The sequence below is a fragment of the Triplophysa dalaica genome, chromosome 11 (assembly GCF_015846415.1).
Source record: "Triplophysa dalaica isolate WHDGS20190420 chromosome 11, ASM1584641v1, whole genome shotgun sequence".
Classification (NCBI taxonomy): domain Eukaryota; kingdom Metazoa; phylum Chordata; class Actinopteri; order Cypriniformes; family Nemacheilidae; genus Triplophysa; species Triplophysa dalaica.
In genome coordinates this window covers 1,562,098-1,585,424 of record NC_079552.1, presented here as the reverse complement: position 1 = coordinate 1,585,424, position 23,327 = coordinate 1,562,098, and the positions used below count along the sequence as shown (strand labels likewise).

The following is a 23,327-nucleotide window of genomic DNA, read 5'->3' as shown; positions in this document are numbered from 1 at the left end:
TAAATTTATCTTCATGAGACTTAAACGCTTTTATTATGGCAGATACAATGGTTTCTGTGGAATTTAATTTTAAGGAGAAATGTAACCCTAACCCCCTTTCTCATGACAAGCATTTGTTTTCCATAGCTGGAGGATAAATGTGGTCAAACTAGTCTTTAAAAAGACTTTGCTTGTTTTTTTCCACAGGAATGACGGAAATCATCTTAAAACAAGACAAACATGCAGCGATCACCGTACAAACACAACACAATTACAAATACAAACAGAAATGCGTTTATTTCTTCCATCTTTTCTCACACCTCCTTATTGTCATTTTTGTTGTTGTTTTGTAAATCACTCATTCAATAAACACCAAAGAAAGCTGTTAAAATGTCTATACATCATACACATGACATGCTGATTTAAAAAATATATCATACAAAAAGCTTTTAAAAAACAAACACTATAAAAGTAAGTTAAGTTCAGTAACAGTAACAGGCCTTCACCCTCGACTTCATGAAAAAGTAGAAAAATACACTATTGCGCTGAATTGCATCTTCAGGTCTGTAAAGATAAACACTTCAAAAACAACAAATCTGTCAAATACATTCAGAATGAACTACGGTTTAAATCCCCAAAACTCAATAGGGGACCCTTTATGGTGTTGTACAGTACGGTTTATCTAAAACTACTGACCTAGACAATAGCTGCATATCTCTGAAATCACTAAACTACAAATGAGGTCATTTACAACAAGCATATTCTAAAAAAAAACACCAAGTCTTACTGGAGTTACCTTGAACTACACAAACACAAAAGCTTTTAAATGATTTGGCACAATAAACAAAACAGTACACACAAACAAACTGTAAAAAAAAGGAACACAAAGAGAAGCGCTGTCGACAGGTTTTGGTGTGCGATGGCTCATGAGTGCATGTAATACTGATGAAGAGGAACTCTCTTTCATCCACTGCTGAATAATGTCTGGAACGCATTCTATAGTAGCTTGTTCAATACCACACAGAAAAGTAATAAAAGTACGCTTGAATCTCAGTCAAACAAACAGGCGAAGAGAGAAAAAAAAAAATCTCTCGGACTCTCTGGTAGATACAAAAACAAATCCGCTTCTGTATGTGACGGAGATCAAGTCTTCTTCATCGCACGGAGGTCTTAGATCATGGCCCGGAAGCCGAAGGATAAAGCGGCTCCCAGAGCCAAACCGAGAGAGAGGAAGAACGCCATGATAGCTCCTGCGGTTTCTGCTTCATGCTGAGACACTTTCCTGCGAGACGAACACAAACAACTGAGTCACATCTGCAGTCATGCATTTCTTTGGGACTTTTAAAGTCTGGTTGTTTGTCAAACAGTTCAGATCGAAGCTTGACGTTTTAAAGAAGATTTAAAAATAAGAGCAGCTTTCAATAATGATAGTGAATGATGATATATGTACTCACTTTGGTCCAAAGCACATGCAGAGACTGGCCAAGTATCCATTACTGAAGGAGAAGAGGATCATGAAGATGATGTACCAGGCGTCATGAGCGAACCACACGGGCATGTTGTATCTGGGCTGCACGTTGCAGAGGATGAAGAGGGGAACAAACACCACACGTGCCATGACCAGGACGGGCAACCAGATGCTGTCTTTACCAGGCTGAACGGAGAAAGACAAGAGATTAGAGTTTGGAAGAGTTTATTTATTATCGTATTATTTGCCAGTACATATAAACATTTGAACATCGACTGACCAATCAGAAACATCATATTATATTATCCAACAGCAGAAAAAATAAAGAGACCATTCCAAATGTCAATTTAATGATCATTTCTAGATGTATTGTGTTCATCTCAGTTCAGTGTCTGTTGAAATTCAACAAAATCAAACCACAGGAGTGACAAACCCTGCTGAAGAAAACAATAGAAACTCAATAGAAAACAACAAAGAAATTCTAAAGGCTTCCATTAGAATACCACTACAACCCAGTAGCTTTTTCCAGTACGACCATTACAAATTCTTTTTTGTAGTGTGTTCTGGGAATTATTCCAGTAGTCCAGAGAGTCTTTATTGCTATTTTTTTATTATGTGCTGTTTTTATTTAAAATTCTGAAGAAACATTTTCAGTAGTTCACAGAATAAAACAAATGATAATTTACCTTAACGCATACCTATAAATAGTAACTTCAGAAACAAATAATTTTGAAATGGTAACTTTATTTTTGTCCACATCATCGGTCACCCAGCTCCAAAGACATCTGGAGCCTTCCACCATTAAAAAACCCATAAAACATAATGGTGAAACATCTGCCAGCGTGTGACAGAGGCACAACACGCCTGCGGGGCTGAAATCACCTCTGAGGTCATGTGAGAGTCCTTGTTAAACTTGCTTGGCCTCAAAACTCAGTAAAGCGGATCAATTAATCTGCACCTCAGACACGCGGTCACGACGTTTCCAATTCAATTACTCATGTTCATTTCACCCCATGATCTCTCCCATGATCCTCAGCTGTTTCACAAATCGAATTCTTTCAATTAAATGGACACAAACAAGTGAGACGTTGACCACCATAAACGGCTAAATAAGACACGTGATAGTGAGACGGCTGACTGACAGCGAGACGAAATTCCCATTTTTATCCGAATTATCCCTTTCACTAAGGAAAGCAGAGTTACTAACGTAGTCCCTTTGAAGAAGGAATTTCTTAAACATTTCTTTCCGTAAATTCCACTCTTTGTTGTCCATGTCCGTCCGGAAACAATATTAGGGATTCTATGAAAGACTCAGGAAGAGACGCTTACAAACACAAACCACATGCTTGGATATAGTGCCGTTGCATACGTACCCACATACAAACAGCAGTCAGGCTCCGGCCGGCCCAGTCCATCACGTTGAACAGGAAGAAACAGGACACGGGGATGAAATATGTTTCTGTGAAAAGCAGCAGTCCAGCTGTGAGATCTCTGCACAACTTATAACACAATATTTAAAATATCTGGTCTCTGTTTGTGCAATTGTTCTCAGTGGCTAGAAGCAGGAAGATAAAAAAAAGAATCACACAAACACACCCCAAGCACCTCCGTCTGCCACAGTGGACTTGACATCAACCGTGACGGCTGGGAAGATGCCAATAGTGACCATGAAGACTAAACATACGGAAAGAGCCATCACCCAGATCTACGGCGGAGAGGAAACATGACGATAAATCTGAATATTAATCTGAATGAACGTGGGAATGCAGATATCAGACCGGTTCGAGTCATCACCTGTTTGAAGATGGCAAACACCGACACTGTGGGTCTGGTGTCTTCATCCGTCAGGTTCACAACAGGTCTCTTCTCGGCTGGACCATCTACAAGTCAAGAGACATTTACAGTTCACATCTTTTCTGAGACCGTCAGTCAGCTTTTACTTGCTCAGAGACACGTCACAATAACAAACTGTACACAACGACAATCCTGAGCTACTCTGAGACCGAAGAATACATATAAAGCACAATAATGTCAGTTATATTACATATCGTTCAGTTCAGACTTTCAAAGGGACAGTTCATACATCAATGACAATTCTTTCTTTCATTATTTACTCGTCCTCATGTAAAACCGGACTGACTTTCTTTCTGCAGAACACAAAAGAAGATATTTTGAAGAATGTTGATAACCAAACAACACTGAACGCCATAGGGAGCCGCAGAGATGACGTGTTTTTGAAGGCTAACCCGGAAGTTAGCGCTGCAGTCGTTCCCTCGACCGAAAGGCTATGCATTTTCCCCAGAGACTTTTGGAAGATTGCAAAAAATAAGCTCTGTTATTACAGAAGGTTTATGATGTTTACATGTCGTGTCTATCAGGACATTCTTAGCAAATGAACACAACATTTGTCGTCTAACATCCCCAACAAAGGCTTAAAAAGATCACCAGCATGTTTTTGCTGGTGAGCTTTAAGTCATATAATTTTCAAAACCAGAAAATATTTAGGTCATATTTCGGGCGGTTTACCAAAAACCCTTAAAGTCCTGAAATGCTCACTTGCTTCTGGGGTCTGCATACAAAAATACTTTATCTCCACCGCTCCCTATTCACTGCCATTGTGTGAACACGAAATCACCAAAACATTTCTCAAAATATCTTCTTTTGTGTTCTGCAGGAAAAAACGTGTCATATGCAGACTTTTGAATCTGAAGGGTGAACAATTAACAGAATTTTTATTTATAAACAATGTTATTTGATCGGTGTGTTTTTTAACATCTAAGTAACATTAAATAACTTCAGTCATGCCTCAGCACATGAATATTAACGCATAGATTTTCAGAAAACTTTAAGAGGATGAAATATGATTAAAATCAGATTTTATGAGGTGGTGATCTCAAATAGCGAACAGTACAAAAATGCACATTTATTAGAAAAAAGTTTGAAGTTCCCATCCTAAACACAAACGTCACTGGGGTGAAAGGTTGTCCCAAAACGTACAAGTGTACCAGTATTCTGTAAAATCTTCCAAATTTGTTCAAATGTAAACCAGTTATGAACTGAAATAAGAATTGCAACATGGCAAAGACCGATGCAAAGCACTGGATGTTACCCGGCTTCAGCAGGTCCATCTTGTTCTCCTCATCGCTGACGGGTCTGCTGCCATTGCTTTCAGAGTAAAACTGGAAAAACTCCTGAAAATCAAAACAGCTCTAATGTAAATCATGCAAACACAGGTTTAACTCGTTTAAAACAATCAGTTAATTAGAACTATTAAAAACAGTTATAAGAAGCCACTTGTTCTCATCACATAGTTACAGTTCTTGATGTGAAGGGCCTTAAAGGGATAATTCACCTTAAAATGTAAATCTTTGTTTCAAGCCTGTATACATTTTTTTGTTTAGCTAGAGGAAGATATTTGGAAGAATGTCAGATTTCATCCTCCATTGACTCCCATAGTGTTTATTTTCCCTACTATGGCAGTCTATGGGGATGAGATCTGTTCGGCTACTGACATTCTGCAAAATATCTTCCTTTGTGTTCAGCAGAACGAAGAAATGTATACAGGCTTGAAACAATCTGAGGGTGAGTGAATGAAGACAGAATTTAAATTTTTGGGTGAAGTATTCCTTTAAGTGTTAAGGTCCTATAAATGTTTACTCTTAAAGTCCCCGTGAAGCGGACGTTTTTCCTTCCATATTTTGACAGAAAAATAGTGGGTGTGGCTTTCGTCTTTCTCTGTGATATGATTGGACGTATAAAACATCTGTTCCATTTTGAAATGGAACTGGCAGCAGACTGACAATTGAAGGGGAGGAGTTAACGGATGCTCCGCCCAAGCCGTCTAACTGAAAGGACGAAAGTGCATTTTCAGATTTTAACTGAAGATTATGAGGCCACACAAATTTAAAAAGACAATGATCCACATTGATCAATTATTTACAATAAACACTTCAATATTTCAAGAAAAAATTGGGTTAGGGTCATTTTTTATTTCACTGGGACTTTAAGTTGCTTAAAAAAAGTGTTTGCTAATAAATAAATCTAAATGTATGATTATTTACCATTCTGGGCAGAGCGAAGTAAGAAACAATGGCCAGGAGAATCACAACACAAGCAGTGATGAAGTAACCGAAAGCGCTGTCCTGTAACGCTGAGCCGGCTGGAAAACACAAGATTGGTGATTTAAGTCTGAACGATTATGCCGAAGGGTCTGTTTGTATAAGACGAATACATACTGGCCAGAGCGCAGATCATGGAGCAGGCCGCAAAGGTCCCAGCCAAGCCCTGACCGCTCATAATGGGTGTTGTGTATGAAGCCGGGAGTCTTCCAGCCAGACCGAACAGACTCCCCTGCAGAATCGCCCCGAACGCTGAAACAAGAGCGTTTATCTTTCTCTTTCAAGTGTCCCAGTTTGAGTCTCAAAACAGAGCGTATATTAATATCAGCATCAAACGCAGCATGGACATCTTGTTCTCATCAAGATATATAAACAAAATTAGAACCTAAGACCCTGACGGATGATGATGATGAAGGGTGTGGGGGGTTCACTCACAGTTGATGCAGATGATTTTGATCATGGTGAATGTAAAGAAAGACAAGGGCTCCATCTCCACCTTCACTAACACTGCAGTGATGAGAAACACCACCAGAATGACTGAGAGACTGCCGGAGATCCTCCACTTCTGAGGGATCCTGAGAGAGACAGACAGAGAAAATAAGCAGAAGATCGGCTTTCCAGAACATCTGTTTGAAGAGCTTTAAGAGAGATTCCAGATAATCTTCACCTTTAATTTAAACAAACATTCTCAGGTCTCACACAAACTTCTCATGTGATGATGATAACAAGGGAAATTCTCATCGAGTTCCCTCAGAAACTTTCATGAGATTTATGAGTAAAACAAGTCATTTATATCTTACACTTCACGCCTTTGTGTTGCTTTTGAAATGCTCTAGGCACTTTCAAATCTTGACTCGTGAACAGGTTTTAAACCACATGTAGTTCACCCAAAAATGTTAATTCTGTCATCATTCTACCTCTCGTCATGTCAAACCTGTATGACCTTTTATATTCTTCAGAACAGAAGATATTAAGAAAAATGTTGTTGAGCAAACAGCTATGGCAGCCATTCACGTGTGTGTCCATACAATAAAAGTCAATGGGTGCCAGCGCTGTTCAATTATCAACATTCTTCAAAATATCTTCTTTTGTGTTCTGCGGAAAAAAGAAAGTCATACAGGTTCGACATGACATGAGGGTGAATAAATGATGACAGAATGTTCATTTCCCTTTAATGTGATTTCTGAAATATTTATTTTGTCGACCGAAACGATGGGGAGGAGAGAGGACAGGATCGAGAATGGACCTCAAGCCACGACTCTAACTCGGGTCGTCTGAAGCACAATTGCGCTATGTGTCTGGATCACTATCTGTGTGTCCACAGTTCTTTTGGACAATGGGATCTTCACATGACATCGGCTCATCTTACCTCTGGTGGATGAAGGAGTTGAGGCAGGTGAAGATGAGAAGTGGCACCATAGCACACAATGTCATGACGTTGTTGAACTTTGACTCCAGGACGTTACGGGTTTCGCTCTCTGCCGTAATATTCGCCGTCTGATTGAATTCTAGCTTGGTGTTTGGGTCTTTCAGACGACTGGTGAAGTACTGCAGACCAAAGACAAGGCAGAGATGATGAACACTTCACTATTTAAAGTTCTCTTCAATCGTGTGCTTCTATGACACAACATGTGAAACATGTAGATATGATGGAAAGCATTATGAACATTGATCACACATGAATTACATCCATCACTCTAAAAATTAAAAGTGTAATTATAACCAACACAAACACGACTGAGTGTTAAATTCTAATATGACACATGGAGAATTCTTACCATGGTGGCGGTCATGAAGAAGTTCCACGGTAGGAGAGTTCCCAGCCCCAGAATGAAGAATATAATCCACACCGCATTATACCTGAAACACATTCATGTTAGGTGTGTGTAGTTTAATCATGATGTGAGAGGGGTCAGAGAAAGGTCATGTGCACTCACCTGTCACGTGGAGTGTTTGCCGTCATTCTGTCCGTCTGTATGTCGTCCGTATGTCAGTTGGTTTCAGAATTTGGCATCAAATCTATACAAATATATGGAAAAACATTAGTCATTTAAATGCTTACCCACAATACCTCAGTAATTTAAATAGTGTAAGAGCATTGCATTACGGCAGCACAAAGAATCCCTGCCAACACACATACTGATACAGCTGGAAAACACTTTTCAAGTTGCTTTGAATAAAGGCGTGTAAAAAGCATAATGTTTTAAAGGAACAGTTCAGCCAAAAATGAAAGTTCTGTCATCATTTCCTCACCTTAGAGTTTTTCCAAATCTGTATAAATGTCTTTGTTCTGATGAACACAGAAGAAAGTATTTGGAAGAATGACCAGACAGATCTCGCCCCCCATTGACTCCCATAGTAGGAAAAATTACTTTATAACTTTTTTTATTCTGTTGATAACAAAAGAAGACATTTTGAAGAATGAAGGAAAGCAAACAGCAATTTTAGATTTTCTCCTTCTTTGGGCGGCAAGATCTGTCTGGTTATAAGCATTCTTCCAAATATCTTCCTCTGTGTTCATCAGAACAAAGACATTTATACAGATTTGGAAAAACTCGAAGGTGAGTAAATGATGACAGAACTTTCATTTTTGGGTGAAGTATCCCTTTCAGTCTCTCTTACAAATGTATGAATTCATACAAAATATCAAACGTCTCCTTTCTGAAGCAAGAGGTTTTGTCATTATGAAATCTCTTGCTTGTGAAATGTTTAAGTGTGGCTGGATACTTTGTGGCGCCACCGTAGATGTAAATGTCTACATGTTTAATGTGCAAACGTCCGTCATCATTGCATTTCATTCAACAATATAATTCTCCTAATGGATATTCTGGCAGGTCTAACACAAACACAATAACCAAACAAACAGAAATGTTCTCATCTGGGTCTCATGTCTGCAGCCGGGGGCATTCCAGAAAGCAGGATTCGATTTTATTTACATTAAATATTTAAAATATACATGCTTTCCGTGTCATGTAAAGTGTATACTTGTCCTAATTTTACCATGAGTTGTGCTTATTTAACTCTCTTCTTTGCACACCTCCTTAATAAATCCCTTCATTTTTGACAGCGGAGGACTTCGCTCATCCATCAGTAAACAATTCTCAGCACCGTGGTACACACTACCCTCACTTCAAACATTAAACTATCCTCTTTAGCCCCACTGACTGATACTGAAGTCACCAGACTTCTCTCCAGCCACCTCACCACCTGTCCCCTTGACTCAATCCCCTCCCATCTCCTTCAGGGCATACCCAGCACACTCAACACCTCCCTGCTCACCGGAATTTTTCCATCCACATTCAAACAGGCCCGGGTCACACCCCTACATCGGAAACCCACATTAGAGCCCTCTATTACCGACAGTTACAGACCCGTCTCTCTCCTCCCATTTATTGCGAAAACACTTGAAAGGTATCTTCAACCAGGTGTCTTCCTACCTATCGCAGAATAATCTACTGGATGACAAGCAGTCGGACTTCAAAAAACCACTCAACTAAGACTGCACTTCCATTGGGTTTTAGAAGCACTGCGGCTAGGCAAGGCTGAATCAAGGGCTCGATGTCCACTGCTCACCATATGATCACTGGGGTCCCTCAGGGATCGGTGCTTGGGTCGCTCCTTTTCTCCATCTACACGACATCCTTGGGACCCATCATATGGGTACACGGCATCTCCTATCACGAATATGCTGACGACAGGCAGATCTACATCTCATTTCACCCAGACGATACCACTGTAGAAGCTCACATTACAACCCGCCTAGAAGACATCTCAGCTTAAATAAAAACACATAACCTCCAGCGGAACCCTGCCAAGACAGAACTACTTATGTTTGAAGCAGACCCCACAGTGCAACACAATCTCACCATCCAACTTTGCAATACCACAAACACTCTTTCCTAAACTGCCAGGAACCTCTGAGTCATTTTCGATGAACAGCTGTCCTCCAATGATCACAATGCAAAGACTACGTGGTCATGCCGATTTGCCTTATTTAACATTAGAAAGGGTATACCATCTCTCACTGAGCATGTGGCACAACCCATATCGCTTTATTGCTCCCTGAACTCTCTGTAAGTTGCTTTGGATAAAAGCAGCTACTAAATGACTAAATGTAAATGTAATGTCTCTTCTCTGTGTGTTCCTAAAAAGCACACACTGGTTGCCCATGTGTAACATTTGCTTTTGTAACAACAGTGTGTACGTAAGTGATATAAATGCAATATAATAAACATAACTGTGTTGAGAGGTTTATAAAGATCTTGCATAGTGAAGCGTTATGTTTCTATTATCTTAAAAACAAGCTATTTCTATCTACATACACCACAGTTCCCCTTACATGGAATTCGTCTTCATTAATTCTACAGTATCCCTAAACGGACAAAATGCTCTACAGAACGCATTTCATAAATATGTTATCTCCTTCGGTAAAAAAGGTGAAAACGTGATGTCATTTTAGTTCTGTGTCAGCCACCATAGTGCTTCAAAAGCGAGGGTTGTAACTTACAACCTCACCGCGTACGCGTAAAAGGGAACTATACTTCAGCCTTAAGACTGAACCGAGACGTGCATGATACATTATCTAATGGAAATGTTTTGGGTTTGTGATTTATCTCATGAAAATGGGCGTGAACGCAACTCGGCGCCAAAGTACGTTCACTTCTCATGCCCTTGTGTCTCTTGGCTCTCAGTTTATGTGATGAAGGCCAAAAATACAGTAATCTATACAAAGAGCATGTGTTTGTGTTCACAAATTGTATACTGTAGTGAAGTGCTTTTATTCTGTTTATGGCTCATAAACAAGCAGAACAGATGCCTCTGTAAGAGATGCGCAGTATGAAAACCTTTATTCAGATTCATCCGTCTCTTCCAGAACAAGCTCTCATCAGTCCTATAAAAACTTATTTCAGACTTGATGTAAACACACAGCACCAAAGCACTCGAGTCATTCCAACAACTGTCATGCTACACAACACAGACAGAAACCGCTTTATTTTGCCCGACAGATACAATGCTTCAGACGTGATGAATTTAAAACTTTGTTGCAATAACATTTGGGGATTATGGTTAAATCTTTGCAAATATTGATTCGGTAATAGCACCTGAAAAGTCTTTACACTTAAAAAACATTTGCTGATTCTTAATAAATAAGTTATAAGAGGAGTCATATGACACGGCTAAAATGAGCATTATGGTTCGTTTTAGATGTAATGTGATGTGTTTACACGATTTAAGGTTCTAAAACGCTGTATTTTCCACATACCGTGCATCTCCTCTTTGCTCCGCCTCTCTGAAACACACAGATTTTTGACAAAGCTCATGGCTCTGATAAGCGAGGTGTGCTATGATTGGCCAGTTAACCACTGCGTAGTGATTGGTGGTATACTGCAAGCGTGTGACGGAAATGTAACGCCTCTTACCATATTTGGAACATCAGGTTCCTCTTCAATCTGGCTTTCTATGAAAGTGACCAAATCGTGTTATAGTTTCGGGAAATCTCACTCAAATTTAGAGAATCACTCTGGTCTTCGTTTCTCAATCATCACTAACAATACTGTTCCTATTGTCTAGGACCTTGAACACAAGCCTCTCTTCTCAACAAGTTCCCATTGGCTTTCGCAAGGCTTCCTCAGCACTTAAAGCAGGATCAAGATGTCTTCAGAAAACACAGAATATTTCCCTTCAACGTCAAAATTTAATGGGTCAGAGTTTATTTGGTGAACATGATATGTGGTGCTGAAACTGATAACATCTCAAACCAAATTAAATATTGACATTTTGACAGGTCTTATCTCTTCATTCCCAACAGTTTAGCACACCTGAAAGATTCAGTGGAACTTCAGGAATGACTGATGTACCAGTGTGTACACGGACACGGCAAAACCTGCCTGATAAGGTAATTGTAGTCATACCATTACATCCAAATATATTTGTTATATCTGTTCATACAGACTTTGGTCTATAACATAAATAAGAAAACTTCTAATTTACGCTCATTTCTTTCCAAACATGTATGACTTTCTTTTCTGCAGAATACAAAAGAAGTCATTTGGAAAAACATCGGTAACCAAACAACATTGGCCCTCCTTGACTTCAGTTGTGTGAACAGCACAAAACCACTCAGACAATTCTTAAAATGTAATTTGAATAGCATTTCTTAAAATGTCTTCTGCAGAAAAATACAGTCATATACAGGTTAACAATTACATTAAATGCTGACAGAATGAGTCATTTATGGGTGAACTACAGCACCCAAATATGATTGTATGGTGGAAACTGGAAAGAATGATATAATTCAAGTTGTAACCTTGTGGAAATGTCCCACAGACATTTTTCCAAACCCGTGTCAACAACTTCTCGAATTTACAATTCACAAAACACTCCCACTAGTCACATGCCAACTTTGGCCAAACACTCTCACTGTATCCAAACCCTCCCTTTGTACCGTGTGCGTGAGCCAGGGAGCACACAGCCGCACCTCACAAGTAAATCTGAGTGACCTACAATCATTCACCCTATTTAATACGCAAATTTTAACACCATACTGGCCACGTTCCCAGACAACCTTCTGATCGCACTTCCATTTTGTGTCTCTGGAGTTCGACACTTGACAACAAAGCTGAAGGGTCCTGAAATAGAGGTGTCAACCCCTCAGAGGACCAACCAAGACTCGTAACCTGAGGCGATCACTGCGAATCAGAGAACAAGCTCACAACACATTTCTACTGTACTGGCCTCTCTACACACAACGCATGCCCTTTAAAAAGACCACTTTTAGAGAATGTGTGCGTTATTGGTGAAATATTTGAAAACGCAGACAGACGGGATTCATTAAAAAACAGCACTGCAGATTGCATACCGTGTTTAAAAAAAAGAATAATCAGCAACAATTTATGCAAATAATTTTTCGATTATTTCACTTTAATTTCGAATAATCAATAAAATATTTCAATAAAGTTAATGAAGACATCTTTTTTATTATTAAGTCAAAATTACACATCAAGTTTTTAATCATCTTTAAAGATTCATAACGCATTAATATTATATCCTGTATGTAGGTTTTTAATGTCGAAAAAATTAGCAACGTTGGGAAAAAAATACACAACAACTGCATTTAAACCTGCGGTGAACGCTAAAATACAAAACGTGTTCTTGATGAGAAAAACACACATATAAAGTTCCTCAGCCGGTTAACAACTTACTCGTGGTAACAAAACCCAGATCTTACAAGAATATCTCGCTTTATTGTTTATAATGTTAATAGTAAATACAGAGGCTTGATACCTGTAGTGACGTGGTTATTTTTCTTATAAAAAAATATGAATATTTGCTTAGCATTTTTCATTTTCTAACAGTTATTGGGTATTGAATATTTGAGTATTCGTGCACATCCCTAGTTTCAATTAGCGTCATCTATCTAGTTGCAAGTTATTTAGGAGTTTTTATCCAATTTTATAGAATTCTCACAAGGTTTAATAAAACGAAGAGTAAAACAGAGAGACACCAAAAAAAGGCGGTGGACCTGGTCTCATTTCGGTGCCAAACCTGGCGCACCGGGTATTCCAGGAAAGCAAACTGATATTGATCATCCATGTGCATCCGCTAATCAAACTGTCGGACAGAACAAATCATCAGTATCAGATTTTTGAAATTGTAACCATAAGCACCAGAAAACTCTTAAACAAGCACCCTTTAAAAAGACCTGCAGAGGAACCTTCAATAAAGAGTTTAATAGATGAACAGCAGGAGCCGCTGGCTTTCATCTCTCCGACTCATTTCAAAGGTATTGCTCTGGACGTCAGGCCTGTTTTCCCTTCATCACATCTTTCAAGGTTAAGAATTTCAATATTGGCCAGGGCTCGCATCCATTTAATCAGCCTCATTCTCATTCTCTTAGAAAAACATTTGAGTAAGAGAGTAAGGCATCACGGTTTTGACTCTCTGCCACGTTCTGCTGTCAGGGCAGAAACCCGACAGAACTAAATACTGCAATATATCAGTCTATTTGTGCCACGTTCTCAAACAAGAGCAGGACACCAAGTATAGACTCACTCGAAATCTTCCAGACACAATTTTTCTTAACATACAGTACACAAAACAACGTTCACACAATTATGACTTCAAGAAGTGAAATTCAGAGATAAAAGTTGACCGCGAGGGCTGATCATTTCTTCACATTGCCTTTGAGGGCACAGTTGAGGTTGTTTTCATTTGTGCAGCAACATTATCTTGAGACATTTCCGTGTACATTCATCAGCTACACCACCACAACATCCAAACCAGGTCTTGACTTCTGTCTTTAGCACGGAATTTGATGTATGCCACACGAACGAGTTAACCACGAACACATCTCATGGTACAGAGAGCTCACATGCATCTCATCTGAGATACAAACAGTGTTCACACAAACCATCACAACATTGACTCGGAATAAACTTTGTAGTTCTGAAGTTTCATATACAGTTCTGAAGTGGCCTCAAATCCTAATGTGATGCAAATATGTTTTCAGTGTCTTCGGTCAAGATTATTGAGTTTTTGTTAATAACCAGCAACAATCTTCAGTGAATCTTCAGTGAATCTTTACTCAAAAATACACATGACATGACAAATGATCCTGACGTCATGACTCATGACGCACGCCACTTTGTCAAAGAATGACGAATACAGCATGGGCACAAGAAATAAACACAAGAAAACAACACATAAGTAAATAAAACCAAACAGCGAACATGAATATAAAACATTTTCTTTCACTTTACCTGGACCAGTTATACAGTTAACGGTAAATTATCAGAAATCACATACGTTGTTTTTCGGTCTGTGACGCAAATGCCTCGTGCTTTCATCGCGATGCACCACGTGCCCCCAACATTGAACAATCATACATCGGTTTAAACGCAATTCAAACCGGTACAAATATCGTGTTGTGTTGCCCTTCAGAGCGAAAGTCGTCAGGATACGACATCATCCCGCTGTGATTGTTACATCGCCATTCATTTGGCGCTAAATGTACACGAAATCGCTCGCTTTGTTGACATTTCTTAGAAAAACAACATTCAAATCTGGAGGTAAATACACAAGTGATTTATTCAAAACACACTTAAGCGAAATTTGTGTAACTTTACTAGATATAAAGTTGTAATACCGGTTTACGAAGACCACAAAAGAGTTCAAACACAAATCCATTAAATCAAATGTTCATATAACGTTTACATACATGCAGTATAAAGTCCTGTCTGAACTTAACTTACCTTTAACACGAGGAGGGAGAACAGATCGTACAACTGCACAGAATGCGAAACAACACAAATGTGGGGTACGGGCAGAAATGACTTGAGCTATGAGGAGGGAACACACACACACACACACACTAACACACACACACACACACACACACACTGTGGGCGCGCGATTACCCAGCTAGTATAATACCGTTAAACATGTTTATTTTATTAACATCATTGATCACTTCACTTCTACGCGATAAGATTTAAGCATTCGTATAACCAATTTCGACAACTTGATTAGTTTATGGGTCAATGACGTGACATGTATTTTTTGTGTCCAAATTCATTATTTTCCTAAAAAGAATTTGAATAAATACATGTCATATATCAAATGGATCTACAATATGTCCTTTATAAGAAACCCTTTTCATTTTATTGAAATTCAATAGATTTTTTGAGTTTTGGTGTTTGAAAGACCAAAAATGTCAGGTGGTGCGACCGTCCGAACATACAAACAGAGAACAAAACTGAGAAATAAATGTTAATTTTCTCAATAAAATTCTTAATAAAATATTTTGGCATGATTTTATGTTAAATTTCTTATATATGAGGGGAAAAATACTCAGTGCTAAATACATTAAATGTATATTATTTAAATTAATATATGGTCGCACCACCTGACATTTTCTTATTTGTCATTGACCCTTATATATAACCAGAATACCTAAGAATATAAATAAATTCACTTTTATGAATTAAGATTGACCTTTATATAAAAATAATGAGACCCCTCCAGTATTTTTATCATCATTTCTAGTCATATTGTGGTCATTTTAGTCCGGTGTCTGTTGAATTTCAACAAAATCGAACCTCAGGTGTGACAAAGTCGTCCAACAGCAACGCGAGAGACTGACAGCATGACAAGACACAAGAAAACTGAGATCATTTTGTCATCATTTAATATGAAATTTCATTTCCATCAATATTTTGTTTCGACATTTTGGGAGAAATATTTTAGAAGTTCAAAGAAGGAAACGAAAATAATAATTTTCCATAAACACATACCTATACATTTCCGTGGCTGTATAAATAATAACAATGTTTAAGTGCATAACTTGTAAATTCCGAGGTGGCGGAGCAAAGGGGGTGTGGCAGAAGTGGAGAGAAGTAACGGAATGTGCATTTTGTGAGGGGTTTTCTATCTAACTATTAAAATGTTTAAATGTGCATCACAAAGCTTAAATGGAAACAGACATGCGCAGATGATCTAATAATAATCAAAGATATTTAACGTGATTTGATCTTGAGTTTGCATTTGATCAAATGCGCGTTAATGTGATGGAAACAGTTTATTGTCATAATGATGATGTTGCATGTAAACATATACATCACAGATCTAAACATTTGTGTAGAATTCAGAAGTTTAACATCAAACTTTAATTACACCTGCGGGTGCAGGAGACATATCAAGCATTTAATCACCCGCAAACCGTATTTCATCTGCCTCTCTTCCCAGCATTTGTCCACCACGACAAGTTCCTTTCAGTATATATATAATGCAAAACATGTGATGCGAATAAGAATATGTGAAATATTAACAATTAACTAAATAAATTCAAGGAAAGGAGATGAAAGAGCGCATTCTTTATTTTGCAAAAGCACAATGTTCTGTTTGTAGTGCAAGTGTGTGAGATTGGTCCCTATCTCTAATTCTCGCCCCACACTTAATCCTAACCCTAACCTTTGTAGGGGAAAACATGGGAGTCGTAATCTCACAGGGGGTCGGATTTTGATACAACACCGGTGTTGTGACTTTGAATTTGGACTCACCACCAGATTACGACTCCCCTCCTTGATTTTGATGTGGGATTAGCTAATTTTAACCCATCCCCTCCCTCACACCTAATCCTAATACCTAATATTACTTGGGAATGTGGGAGTCATAATTTGGCAGGAGTCATTTTTCGGCACAACACCGGATCGGATTTCGGAGGTGCCGAATCCGGACACAAATTAAGCCCTCTAGAAAGTGCAGGAATGTGTTGGTTATTTTTTTAAGCAGCTTCTTGAGATCTCACCCAAACGGTACCGAAGGAGTTGAAAGAGTATCTATTCTGGATTCTTATTGGCTGTCTTTTCTATAAATCATACGTTTAAAAAAAAGTAAACAGTGATGTTTTTGTCCACGAAATATATTTTGACATTCAAGTACATGACTTTAAATCAAAGGGTTTGTAAGGTCAAGACAAACATTTCACTCAAGCCTTAATCCTTTGAAAAGTGTGTGTTTTCCCTCACAGTTAACACTTTACTCAAAGATGTTTGTAATGAAATGCGAAAATCTGTCACATTTAACTCCAGTCTCTAAACACACTTTTCCCTGCGTGGTAACACTCACAAACATCTTCTGTGTTGTTTTTTAGCGTGGGGCCTTCCACACCCAAAGAACAAGAGTCTGCTGTCTGTAACTAACCTGATGTCAAAAACACAAACTCTCATCGGAACACAGCTGCACTCTAAGAATCACACAAATTCGTGATTTCAAGGACGTTGTGGTCTGTACAGTTTCTCAGGATTTTTATTTTGCGCGCACAATAGTCTGTAGTGTCGATGAGGTGCTCTTATTTACTGCTTTAGGTCGGGCGGCGTGTCGGGTGAATTTAAATAGAACTGGCAACAGTGTTGTGTTCTTAAGACCTCAAATATAACCATGTGGTTAGACACACATAGTACATCCAGCTTCCTCCCACCGTGTCTAGTCAGAAACCAGCCGTGGTTTGGGTGAGACAGTCTCTCCATGCACATGAAGTTTTACAAGTCAACACATCCAGAGAAAGGGAGTGGAGGAAAACATAAGGTAAAATCTCAGAATGATGAAGAATAAAGCAGGATTGGAAGAGTAAACGAATCTGCTCACTGATGTGAAAACAAAAACTTATTTTTGAGTGTAAATGTGAGCCATCAAATCCAGCAGATGAACTGACATTGTTTTTCCAAGTTCGATGTTGTGAATAGGAAAGTTGAACCCTATTTAGTAAAATGTTCCATCAGGATTAGTACTTCTCTAGTTTTGCTCTTTTAGGATGATGTTCTTTTTTCTTTCTTTCAGTCTGTCATCTTTTACATTACATTTTCTGTCATTCTTTACAGCTCTCTTTAAACATGCAGAACAAAGAGATGTATACAGTAAAGGAGGGTGAGTAAATGATAACAGAATTTTTCTGAGTACTGTCCCTTTAAATTGAAGTGTACTAAGGTCCATGAGTTTCACAATATGAAACACACAGTTAAAAAAAACCCAGAACATCTTTGGCATGAGGTTTTGTTTGGGAAACAGATGTATGCGCATACAGATCACTGTTTGAAAGATACGTTTAAAGAAGAAACAAAACTTAAGTTGTTTTCATTTTGTTGCTGTCAGAACGTGGCAGCCGTTTTCATTATGTGACATACCTGGCAGGACAGGAGCCGAGGGTTTGACAGCGAAACTTTGCAAAGAAAGTGAAGTAATGTGTAGGTCAATATTTTAAGTAGCTCCTTTAGATCTCACCCAAACAGTTCTGAAGGTCGAACACACCTTTAATATCCATGTGACATGAGATCTGCGCAGTCAATGCTGTGCTCTGCCACTGTGTCTACGCAGATGTTATGACACTAACTAATGTTTGGCCGTCTATCAGTGTTCAGCTGTGTTACAATGTTCAGTTTTCTGCTAAATTCATAAGGTTCTCTTGAACTCTAAGTGATTCATTTCCTAGATAAAAATGGCTTTTAGCAATATGAGAAACAAAAGCCTAACAGGACAGTTAATAAAAATGCTGTAATTTATTCACTCTCAGGGTGTTTAAAACATGGACATGATTTTTTTTGGAACATAAAGAAAGAAAGTCATACAGGTCTGGAATAAATAAACTATGGAAGAATAAACAGATGTTTTCCGAAAATAATCCGTAATATGTAACACAACTTTTCTTCCCATTAAAGCTATATGTTATATATAGTTTTTTTTACATGAAAACAGCAAAAACACAGATTAAGAATTATCTTTCTTCTCTCATTTTTGTTGCAATGTATGTTCAATTTGAAGTGTTTGTTTCCAAAATGAGATTTTTTTCAAAAATCATGTTTTTTTATTGTGCATTCCAATTATATCAATCAAACTTCAGTTGGTTTGTTATGATTTAAGCCATAATAATTAAAAAAATACAGCTAACTAACACAATAAAAACATGATTTTTGAACATTTTTAAAAACAGAGTTATCTCGTTTTGGATATAGACTCTTCATTTTATTCTCAATAGAAAGTGTTTTACAATGGAAAACGACTCAGACATGGACCTGAACATTCCTGTATTTTTCTAATTGTTTCTGCAGACATTTACAGGGTCTTCCTGCTGAGGGCGGAGTATCCTGACATTTACTCACAACACACCTATGATCTATTGTCCTTGTGCCACAATCACCTCCTCCAGGAACCACAGACAACATGAGGAAACCTGATTCAATAGCCCCGATGACCCACGATGTGCCTAACTTTCAATCTTTATAAAAACGAATGCTTAACTGATCCTCTGTTATGATGCTTTAGTTGCTAAGGTGCTTTTTTGCTGAGGTGGTCTAACAGCAGGCAGTTGAAGGGGAGAAGTTAACGGATGCTCCGCCCAAGCCGTCTAACATACGTCATCAAAGATGGATAGTCATTACAGGATCCGAGGGCATTTTTAGATTTTACCTGTAGTGTGTGAGGTCACATGATTTAAAAAAAGATGAATGACCCACACTGATCAACCATTTACAATAAACGCGGCGATATTTCATGAATAAAAATTGCCATTGTAGTTTTCTCATTTTACTGGGACTTTAAGCCCAAACTCTTGACTTAAATTTGGCTTGCTAGATACTGCATGGGCCTCTTTTACCGAAAGCCACAGGATTCTAGGTAAACAGCACACCTGCTGCATGAAAGAAATGCAAAAGCAAGCCTGCACACACCAACAAATTGAAAGAAGATAACAAATGCGAAACCTCTAGGAAATGACACCAAATGATATCTTAAAACCCACAGCGTTCATTTCAGTTAGTTTTCAGGCGTTTTTGTTTCATTTTTTCAATGCACCTGACTTTTGAAAATACAGTAAGTTCTGGCGAAGTATTATTCTGTATATCTAGAACCCCATAAACATCACAAGGTAAACACTACTTGTTTCTATTCTGCAGCACTGCCTTGCAAAAGAGCTCTTCAAGAATTCTTTGGAATGAGAGCCCACATAAATGATGACATGTGGGATGAGTTTCATGTTGTCCAAAACTGAAATGACTGAATGTCTTTATCAACAACAGATGATTGTCCTGTCAGTCCAAGCAAAGGTTTCAGCCCATTTAGAGGGTAACAGACATGGAAATATAAATTGGGAGGTCCATGGTAGAATGAGAAATCCCTTTGCATCGCAAGCACAACCAAGTTTGGTATCAGTCGTGACAAACTACTTGATTGTTTATTAGTGCTTTGGGTCCGAAGTAGATACATCACATGACTTTCGTCCCCTAATGGAATTCTCAGGAGAAACACAATAGTCCAACTCTTCTGAGGTTTGTCTTATGACCTTCCATTTAAACCTAACAGACCTTGACATGCCAGAAAGTATCAACCATGCTTCACGCTACATTTACCAGCAGAAATATATCAAACTGACCTTTGTAACCCCAATAAACATGAGCATTTACAGAACACAGAGAGATTTCTCTAAAATCTCTCACACAAGGTCAACAGCATGTTGGGTTAACATGGAGATCCCGTGTGTGAGCGCTGGCACTTACAGTATGCAATGATCTCTTTGGTGTCATTTGCGTTGGCATAGTTGAGATGTCTGTGCCGCTGTGTCCTCTGCACATAGATGATGTGCTGGAGTGTTGAATGTGTGCCAGTGTTACTATCACAGCCAAGTGATTCTGAAGTTAGAAAATAAAGAACAATGTCGTTACATATTTTTTTTACAAATATTTCCAAGCAACGTTGTAAATAATATCATAAAGGGTAACAGAGGTTACAGATGACAGGAAAGCAAATGCTGTGAAATGGAAAGCACATGCTGTTTTTTGTGTGCTGTGCCAAAGTCGTAAATGAAACTATGGAAGCAAATAAGAGACATAATGTTTTGAAATTTAACAGCCTATGAATACTTGATTTTGAAATATTTTACTTTGGAAACCATGTATCTGAATTTATTTGTTTCAAATTTGCCTCTATGAAATTTAAATATGAAAATTCTTGATTTCCAATTTAAAAACCTGAATTTAATGCTCACAAATTCAGATACAAAAAAAATCAACTTACAGAATTTCAGATAAAATACATTCAGATTGATCAAATTTGATTGCTCTTAGTCAGATCTCAAATTTCAAGTTAATACTTTTCAAAGAAAACATATGTCTAATTCGACTGCTCAAATTCAGATCGAAAAATTCAAGTTAAATATTCACATGGTAACATCCGGGCTACCCAGGATAGGAAAAACAGTTGAGCCCAGAGCCCGTCTGCAATTGAACCGAACCATTGAACCGAACCATTGAACCGAACCATTGAACCGAACCAATGAGCCGACGTCGGGCGGCCTATCAGAGCACGACAACCTGACTGTCTGTCATGATCCAAGAAGAGGCCAAGGCACGGATATTAAACCTGTAAAGAAGATGACTTCTAGGGAAAACGAAGGCGCTTCGGTAAGTTTGCTGTTTATGTGCAATCAGACTCTATAGAACAAAATTATGTTGTTGCTAATTATTTTTTGGAACTATTATTATTATTATTTCTCGACCGACGTCGGTTCGGTTCATTGGTTCGGTTCATTGGTTTGGTTCATTGGTTTGGTTCAATAGTTCGGTTCAATGGTTCGGTTCAATTGCAGACGGGCTCTGGGCTCAACTGTTTTTCCTATCCTGGGTAGCCCGGATGTTACCATGTGAATATTTAACTTGAATTTTTCCATCTGAATTTGAGCAGTCGAATTAGACATATGTTTTCTTTGAAAAGTATTAATTTGAAATTTGAGATCTGAATGAGAGCAATCAAATTTGATCAATCTGAATGTATTTTATCTGAAATTCTGTAAGTTGATTTTTTTTGTATCTGAATTTGTGAGCATTAAATTCAGGTTTTTAAATTGGAAATCAAGAATTTTCATATTTAAATTTCATAGAGGTAAATTCGAAACAAATAAATTCAGATACATGGTTTCCAAAGTAAAATAATTCAAAATCAAGTTTTCATAGGCTGTTAAATTTCAAAACATTATGTCTCTCATTTGCTTCCATATGAAACACTGGTGTTCAATGTACCTATACTTAGTCATAGAAGATAAATGTGTGTGTATTAATCAGGACAGTGACATTTTCATTTATAGAGCACTTCTTTATAGTTTATTTGTACTGCCAGCGATTGAAAATCTGATTCATGGTAGGAGGATGATGAAATGTCACATGTCACCCTAAATACAGCATTATACGATTGTTTAACATTAAATTTAATTTACTTTTAGTAACATTACATTTTCGTGACAATTATTGGTGCTTAATCCTCCCAATTCTCAGTATCTTTATATTTTATAGAGCGTTTCATCGGATGCACGCGCGCTTAACCTCCGCAGTTAACTTCCGGTTTATGTTTGGCTAGTTTCTCACTGTTTATATTTTATTTATGTAAATATAATGACTTTATTGTATAAATAATTGTATTAAATAAACGATTTGTTGAATGTTGCAGATTTTTTTAATTAAATAAACAATTTGTTGATTGGGTACGGTCGCATTTAAAGAAACCGTATGGTGCATTGACATCTAGCGGTTGAGATTGGTATCGCAGTCTAAATTGAAAAATATTGAAGAGAAGTTTAGTCAAGTAATGTTTCTTTCGATTTCTTTTGACTGTTATCAGAAATAATCTACAGGCACTCTTTTGTTTGTGAATGTGTGCCGGAAGTCCAGTTGGGTTCACAAAACTGCGCATGCGTAGTAACGTTTGTTTATGTTCTTAAGATGAAACCATTATATGATTGGTCATAAAAGGTCTAAATGCTTTATCAAGAGTATTTATAAGAGTAAGATTGATTTAAATGACAATAATGTGAGAATCTTGATTGTTCTGAACATAATGTTGTTATACAAAAGATATATAAAGCTTTTGTGTTTATGCTAATATTATTTATTTTCACTTGACCAGAAGTTTTTTTTCATTAACGTCAGACTTTAATTCATATGTTGTTTGTTTTGCTGGCCAGATTACTGCTGAGTGACGGGTGAGTGAAAAGTCCAGACGGCATTAGAAAAGAATGCTTAGACAAACTTTGGAAAATCTTGCAGACATTTTTTCAAGAAACAGTTCTTCAGAGGATATCTGGCTTCACTGTGTTTGCTCTTAGCCTAGTTCTCACAAACATGAACATTCTTTCAGCATTTACTTTTTTCTTCTGCAGAACTCAAAGAAGATATTTTGAAGAATGTTGATGACAACACAACATTGAACTCCATTGACTTCCATTG

The 23,327-nt window shown here is 37.9% G+C and overlaps 1 protein-coding gene and 1 long non-coding RNA gene across 3 annotated transcripts; one reads left to right on the top strand and one right to left on the bottom strand.

Moving 5' to 3' along the window:
* Positions 1-257: 257 nt before the first annotated feature.
* Positions 258-20,741, bottom strand: slc29a1a (solute carrier family 29 member 1a). Of its 2 annotated transcripts, none has more exons than XM_056761106.1 (13): positions 20,610-20,741; positions 7,503-7,584; positions 7,344-7,425; positions 6,935-7,113; positions 6,001-6,140; positions 5,683-5,817; positions 5,509-5,606; positions 4,557-4,638; positions 3,242-3,327; positions 3,044-3,152; positions 2,821-2,906; positions 1,434-1,633; positions 258-1,261 (listed from the first exon to the last, which is right to left on the bottom strand). In XM_056761106.1, exons 2-13 carry the CDS (start codon positions 7,526-7,528, stop codon positions 1,150-1,152), a joined length of 1,335 nt encoding a protein of 444 aa, XP_056617084.1. In that variant the 5' UTR covers positions 7,529-7,584; positions 20,610-20,741; the 3' UTR covers positions 258-1,149. The 2 variants fall into 2 exon arrangements, with proteins under 2 accessions (XP_056617084.1, XP_056617083.1); XM_056761105.1 differs by lacking the exon at positions 20,610-20,741 and adding an exon at positions 14,817-15,081.
* Positions 14,461-19,359, top strand: LOC130431886 (uncharacterized). Its single transcript, XR_008908357.1, has 4 exons — positions 14,461-14,633; positions 17,216-17,649; positions 17,943-17,988; positions 19,167-19,359. It is a non-coding gene; the product is annotated as an uncharacterized LOC130431886 (long non-coding RNA).
* Positions 20,742-23,327: the final 2,586 nt, after the last annotated feature.